Source organism: Prosopis cineraria, unplaced genomic scaffold, assembly GCF_029017545.1.
Source record: "Prosopis cineraria cultivar Desert tree isolate PC_DT_omini unplaced genomic scaffold, ASM2901754v1 PC2, whole genome shotgun sequence".
In the NCBI taxonomy this organism is placed as follows: domain Eukaryota; kingdom Viridiplantae; phylum Streptophyta; class Magnoliopsida; order Fabales; family Fabaceae; genus Prosopis; species Prosopis cineraria.
The window spans coordinates 21,382,835-21,390,511 of record NW_026555333.1 but is presented as its reverse complement, the minus strand read 5'-3'; the positions used below and the strand labels follow the sequence as shown (position 1 = coordinate 21,390,511).

Below are 7,677 nucleotides of genomic sequence, written 5' to 3'. Positions count from 1 at the left end.
TTATGGTATACTTCTTTGAGGGTATCTGGATAGGTTATCCTAAATTCACATTATACGTCTGGTCTAAGGCCATTGATGAACCTTTCAATAGTTATCCAAGAAGCCTTAGCCACGTTTTCCTAATAAGGAGGTCATCGTATTGAGACACGTACTCAGATGCTGTAAAGGTTTACCTAAGGTTAAGTAGTTGATTGTACACTTGCTCATACAACTAGGTGGCACGTACTTCTCCTTTAGCTTTAGCTTCATCTTAACCTATATGTTTATAGGAGGTTAACCTAAGCACTCTAAATTATCTTGGACATTCTGCCAGTATTTCCTAGTAGATCCTATAAGCTCATTTTTGTAAAGCAAACACGCTGCATGTCACTCATGTTGTACCAGTCAAAGTAGTCATCCATAGTAGCTAACTAATTTAAGAAGTCACTTGGGTTTAGCCAACCATCAAAACTCGAGTGCTTCTACCTTAACCCTTTTAGTAGTTAATGGAATTAAGCTCTTGTTTAAAGAAGGATTGATTATTATAAGGGTCATGAATGGTCATGCAAGAGTAAAAGAAGACTAATGTGCAAGTTTAGTATAGTTATGTCTTAAAGGATAAAGGCCCCCAAATTTCCTTTACTAAAAGGTAAAGACCTTATTTAACAAGTGTAATCCGATGGAAACTTAAAAGCACCTTAAGAATCACACTTATTAGATAAGTAACAATTTGAATGAAGTTTTCACTATAATTTTAGAGGGTTTAAAAACCTTCAAGAAAACCATTACAAACTTCAACTAACTTAGGATAAAAGTTGGCCTGGGTACAAGCCAAACGTGTGTGAGGAATATGTGTAATCCTAGAAAGTGGAGTAAGCATAAATCAATAATAAGTAATGAAAATATAAATTAACTAAATGAAGAAAAAAATTGCAAACATACGTAACTTTTATTTTCTTTTTGTTTTTTTTCCTTTTTTTTGGCTCTCTCTCTCTCTCTCTATTTTTTTTTTGCTAAATAAAATTGAGACTACAAAATAGACTACTAGAAAATGCTCAAAATAAATAAATATTCAGATTAAACCTTCAAAAATTCTAAAAGTCACAATAATAAATAGAGGATCAATTGGATCTTACCAACGCAACTTAAGAAAACCGATAAATAAAAATATTTATCGAGATGATTATTCCGTCATAGTTCAGTTCTCATCACATATTCAACCCATGACAACTTCTATAGGGGATAAAAAAAGTACATGAAAACAACAAATTGAACATGCATCGAGATCACATTGTGAAAAGAAACATACGTTTATGTGTCTACTTGAAGAACTCCATAATCCAAAGGTTTCGAACAGAGCAATCAAATCTAATGCCTCTAAACCCAGCTAATGTGGCTAATTTCATGAACTCATGCTTGGTTCTCTCCTTGCCACCTGGGCAATAAGTCAACATCATGACATCAAATTGGGTGATGCCTTTCGCTGCAGCAGAAGTTTCTGATCCAACTGGTAAAACTGCCTCCACCACAATCACCTTTCTATCTTTAGGAATGGCGTCATGGCAATTCTTCAACAGCTTCAAGCACCGTTCATCGCTCCAATCATGAAGTATCCACTACCAAATTTATCCCAACAAACAAAGCCACACCTTAATTTTAACCTCTAATTGTCATTTATTATATATGTGTGTGTGGGGAAAAACTGTAAATAGTCCCAATTAAATGATTTATTTATAAATAATAAAGATCATGAATTTGTGAAAATACTATCAAGTATCTTGAGATTTGATTGTAATTAATTTTCTATACGAAATGATACAAATGATCTTGGACTCATCTGGTTTGACTAAAGTTGACTAGGTTGATTGATGGCTAGCATTTTGCAACCAAGTCATGATAATAATTCTTAAAATTTTTTTATTAGAATATTAATACTTTGATATTTAGAAATCAAACATATTGTAGATTCATGAGTTAAATCTGCTATATAAATTTGACTTATAAATATTAAAGTATTAACATTCCAGTAAAATTATTTTTGACTAGTCAATGCTTGATGATGATAACAAGTCATCACTAAAAATAAGAACCCTTATCCCACTAATATAATGATAATATCAAAGCCACACCTAATTAACCTCTTATAGTGATTAAATATATATATATATATATATATTGATAATATAATGAGAATATTACCTACTAACCCACCTTCATGAAGATGGCATCTCTTCCGGGCACGCTTTCAAACATATCTCCTTCCACGTGTTCCACTCCTGCAACGTCATTACAATCAATGAGTATGATTAATTGGATTGAAATGTCAAAGTAATTAGGTCATATAAATATACGTACATACCAGGAAAAGGAGGAGCATGTTGAATGACATGAGGCAAGTCGAAATTGATTCCTTCAATATGTGGATATTTGGATGTAATCAACTTGAGAGTAATCCCAACACCTCCACCAACATCGATGAGTCTAGTGATGTCCCCAAAACCTTGGTAGGATTCAAGAACCTTATTCATAACTATAGTACTATGATTCATCATCCCTTTGTCAAACGCGTGGTTCAATCTGGAGTCCATTCTCACATACTCAAACATTTGTGACCCATGCACCCTATTGAATGAAATACCCCCTTCCAATATTGCATCTTTCAGTTGGGACCTTCAAAATGTCCATATTATTAATGTAAGATATATACTATAAATACAAAGAAAATTCAATGGATGATCTTTAACTGGTCAGCTATTTTTATATTGAGCGGCATAAATGTTGAAACTGTTGTCAACTATCAAAGGATTGAGAATGTAAATTTTAGAAGATTACGACTACGAATTCTTAACTTGCAACTGGTGATAAAATCATATTTATGAAGAAGAAAATAAAATCCCACATATAATATTTCACATGAATGAAGCAATACTGTATAACCGTGAACAAACCAACTCAATATATAAATGTACAGTTCATCACTTTATATCAAAGCTACATATGGTAGACAAATAGAATTGGAAATTAATGATGTAATTTTATATTTTTGGGATGATGCAACAAACTTTTAGTCTATGAAATTTGGTTCGGTTATCCTTTTTTTTTTTTTTGAAAACAGGTTGGTTATCCTTTTAATCTCTCATATCTATTTTTTAAATTTTTTTTCATAATTTCTTTTAATTATAGATTCGGTCTTTATTATTTAGAAATGAAACAACAATGTTAAAATCAGCTATGTATATTAATTGAAAATATGTGTAATTTTAGGTAGTATCAAAAGATTATATTTACTTGAAAGCTAATTTAATTTAATTTAGCTACATATATATCAAGTTATTAACATGATTTATAAATTAGATTAATTTGAGAGTCAATTTATATTTTAAAATTTGAAAAACTAACATAATAATTTATAAAAATATTTGTAATTAAATTAATAAAAATTAAATTTAAATCACTAAATTAACAACACAGACAAGCTTGAATGACTGAAATGCTTAATTATCTCAATATTTTAGTTTTTTTAGATCTCTTTTGTTGTTGTTGCTGTTACCTTTGCGGAGATTTACGTTAATATGGCTTTGCACTATCACCGTCTTAAATTATGAGTCATTTTTTTTGACAAAGTTTTATATATTAAAAAATCTTATTAAATATACTTAATAACTTTATTTTTTAAAAAATAAATATATAAATTTTTAAAAATATCTTTCATTTAATATATTAAAAAGATATAAGAATGTGAATTAAATAGAAAACAAGAAATGGTAGTATTAAACTAAGTTTATTTAATAAAACCTTAATCTTTTTGAAATGCCTTATATTTTGAGATATTAAATTTCTCTCAAAATTGGCTTATAATTTGGAATTGAGATAATAGTATTTTATCTGATAAAGAGAAAAATATTATTCAAGGACTACTAGGCCAATTTAATATCAAACAAGGATAAAAGATTATGAATAACACTACAAGACATAGGAGACTGATTTGAAAATTGATTTTGTATGAGAAAAGATTGTAACACCCCTGCATTTCTTTTTTTTTAAAAAAAAAAACTTTTCAACTAGCAAATACTTTTTTTATTAAATGTGAATAGATATTTGTTAATTAACAAATGACTGTTTGTTGAAATATAATCTATACTTGTCCCTTCTTACATTCAAGTTCTTTTAGATATTTTAATTTATTAATTAGTGAATGACTTCTTGTTAAACGCAAATAAATACTTATTAATTAATAAATTATTACTTGCCAATTAAATAAAAAGGCTGAAATATTATAGTCTTTTTTCATTTAAAATTAATTTTCTATTTCTACAGTAATATTTCAAAGTTTTTTTTTTGTTATTGATTAATATTAAATATCCGTCAACATTTGTTGGATGATATTGTCACTAAAAAAAAAAAAAATCAAAGGCGCAAAGTTCCATGAAAGGGGAAAAAAACCAGAGCAGGACCCATCCCGTGCATGAAAAATACTGACTAACCAGCTATCCAGGAAGACCTTATCCTGAGCCAATTCAATGAAGGGGCCTAACGATGCACCATCCGCATTTCGAACAAAGAATTTGGCCACCGGGGAGAGGCTGTACAACCGCCTGTAACATCCCGACCCTCCATTCTCGTCAACGATAACGGAACAACGAAGAACAGAGTGAGACGCTAGAAGATGGAGGAGTCGATCGAGCGCGGAAGCTGCTTCTGGGTTCTTGCAAGAAACCTCCGACGCGATCTCGGCGGCGGAGATCTCGGTGCAGGGACCAGCTCTGTGAATGACGTCGAAGACGCCGAGCTCCACCGACGTTTGCATGGCCATGGAAATCGCAGTAGAAGTCGCGAGCATCGCGCAGGAGAAGCTCTCTTCGTCTTGTTCGTCTATTTCTGGCGGTGGTTGCCTCAATAGATGATTGTCTTCTTCGTTTTGGAGAGGCTTTAATGGAGAATGGGATTCGCTGGGCTGTGCCATGGATAGATTTGTAATATGGATCGGTGATATGTGCGGTCGAAGAGCTTTGGAGAATTGGTGTACTTATACAGTACTGGCAATGAAAAGTAAATATTCTCGATGCAGACGGTTAAAGTCAAAGAACGCAGCGCTGCTCTGGGGGAGAACTTTTGTCCTTGGATTTTACGGACTCAGATGCAGTTGTTATAAGCCACCTCTATTGAGTCATTAAAATTTATATTAAAGGTTAAAATAAACTCACTCATTCTTCATCTATTATTTTAAGTAAAATATAAAATTATAATTATTAATTTAAATATTAACAATTTAAATAATATAAATAATTAGTGCATGTATTAATTACAATCAATGAATTCAAATTTCAATTTTACTTAAAAGATTATTAGGACATCATACTTAATTATATTTTAATTTTATCTCTTAATATTAAATATATTTTTTTATCATTCTAACATTAAAACACTTAACATCCGTAATTATCAATGAGTTTTACTATTTTTTTAATATTTTTATTGAGTTAAAGGTCAATTTTACTTATTAACTTTTATTCAAATGGTTAGTTGGCATCTTTAACTCAAATATTTTATGATAAAAAATATTAAAAAATATAATATATGACCCATTATTGGTCAACAGATACTGAAAAAATGATAAAGTAATAAAGGAAAGAGCTTTTAAATTTAAAAGACATAATTGATTTATAATTAAATTTAAAATATTTAATAAATTTTTGAATAAAGTTGATAGATAAAAATTATTATTAAAGAAGTATATTCATAGCGTTCACATACAAAAATTAAAAAAAAATATAAGAAATATATAAAAAGTAAGATATATTTAATTAAGTGATATTTTAATAAAGTACGTATATATACAAAAAAAAATACAAGAGAAATTAGAAAAATATTTAAAAAAGAAAAAAGAGAGAGAAACAACTAAATAATGGGCATGCCTGGAATTCAAAAAGCGCGAGCCTTCCAGCATCATGCACCCATCATCCCAATGGCGGGCGTGGCCCCACTTACTATGGCCGTACGTAGTCCCGCCAGTGGAGCAAGATAAAGAAAGGGATAAACTAGTCCCTTAACAAACCCCCAACAAAAAAAACTTATTTTTAAAAATATGAATTAAATTTTTAAAAAATTAAGAATATGATTAGTTCATATTAATATATGAAAATGACAATTAGGTCTCAAAGGATTAATTTTATTTAAGATAAGTCCCAAAACATTCTGAAAGGCCAGTTAAATCCCTAGATCCTTGAGTGGCATTTTAATATAATGAGAAATGACCGAAATACCTTTATTTGGCTGATGAAAATGTGAGGTTTCTCCTTCTCTACTCTTCCCTGCCCTGTTCGTCATCCCTTCTTTCCCTGCCCTATTCCTCATCTCTTCTTTCCCTGCCCCATTCATCGTCTCTTCCCTGTCTCATTACAAGCGAGTAAAGCTCTCTATCATCTCTTCCCTGAACTGTCCAATAAAACTGTCTATCATCTCTATTCTAGTCCTATTTAACATTTCTTCTCTGTCCTAAGTGATCAGTTGCTTAAGTCATTAATCTGTAATCTGTTTTGGTCATTAATCTTTGATGGGTGTGATGCATTTGCCTAGCTGAAGAGTCTGATCCTCATCAACATTTACCATTTCGATTATGCAGAAATTGCTTCTTCTTCAATTTTTTTCCCTAAGTGTCTTAGCTGAAGGGGACTATGTAGCTTGTACAAGTGATGACATGCTCAAATGAATTTTAAGTTTAAAGTTATACATTGTACCCAATTAATCAAGTTTTCAACTTTATAACTCTGTAATTTGTTTTCACAATTTTATTCCCAACTTTTAATATTGAAACGTATTTATAATGTTCAAGTTATACATTATACCCAATCAATCAAGTTGTCAAGCAACTTAGATACCCAATTTTGCAACTAGCTTGAGACAATTTTGCCACTGCTTGTCAAAATTTTAGATGGAAGAACCATTAAATTTTTAAACAAGTTATTATTCTAGGACAATGCTCTAGTAATTTGTAATTCAGACACCAGATTTTGCAACTGTCTTATGAATAATTTGTAACTTCTTTTCAAAATTTTGGATGGAAGAACTATTGAATTCTTAAAGTTAATATTGTAGGATAATGCTCCAGTAATTTGCAATTGAGACACCAGCTTTAACAACTTTCTTACAAATAATTTGCACCTCCTTCTCAAAATTTTCAGTGGAAGAACTATTCAATTCTTGAACTTGCAAAGCTACTAAATTATTTTAGGACATGGCTCCAGTAATTTGTAACTGACATACCAGATTTTGCAACTTCATTAAAAATAAATTGCAACTCCTTCTCAAAATTTTAGGTGGAATAACTTTTGAATTTTTGAACTTACAAAGCTATCAAATTATTTTAGGATAACGCTCCAGTAATTTGCAACTGACATACCAAATTTTGCAACTTTATTATGAATAATTTACAACTCCTTCTCAAAATTTTGAGTGGAATAATTTTGAATTCTTGAACTTGCAAAGCTACCAAATTATTTTAGGATATGGCTTTAGTAATTTGCAACTAATATATTAAATTTTGCAACTTCCTTACGAATAATTTGCAACTCATTCTCAAAATTTTGGGTGGAATAGCTTTTAAATTCTTGAACTTGCAAAGCTATCAAATTATTTTAGGATATAACTCCAGTAATTTACAACTAACATACTAAATATTGCAACTTTCTTACGAATAAT

The 7,677-nt window shown here is 30.4% G+C and overlaps 1 protein-coding gene across 1 annotated transcript; it reads right to left on the bottom strand.

Annotated features, from left to right (window-relative positions):
- Nucleotides 1–1,124: 1,124 nt before the first annotated feature.
- LOC129303975 (cathecol O-methyltransferase 1-like) lies at nucleotides 1,125–5,032 on the bottom strand. The gene is made up of 4 exons (XM_054943583.1): nucleotides 4,464–5,032; nucleotides 2,339–2,649; nucleotides 2,191–2,255; nucleotides 1,125–1,595 (listed from the first exon to the last, which is right to left on the bottom strand). Exons 1-4 carry the CDS (start codon nucleotides 4,940–4,942, stop codon nucleotides 1,299–1,301), a joined length of 1,152 nt encoding a protein of 383 aa, XP_054799558.1. The 5' UTR covers nucleotides 4,943–5,032; the 3' UTR covers nucleotides 1,125–1,298.
- Between the last annotated feature and the right edge of the window lie 2,645 nt (nucleotides 5,033–7,677).

Bases quoted from the DNA above. Each gene is read 5' to 3' on its own strand.
- LOC129303975 (XM_054943583.1), bottom strand. From the start codon at position 4,942: ATGGCACAGCCCAGCGAATCCCATTCTCCATTAAAGCCTCTCCAAAAC. The intron at 2,256-2,338 runs GTATGTACGTAT...ATGACGTTGCAG, and splicing joins ACATGCTCCTCCTTTTCCTG to GAGTGGAACACGTGGAAGGA. The intron at 1,596-2,190 runs GTGGGTTAGTAG...TAAATTTGGTAG, and splicing joins GAGATGCCATCTTCATGAAG to TGGATACTTCATGATTGGAG.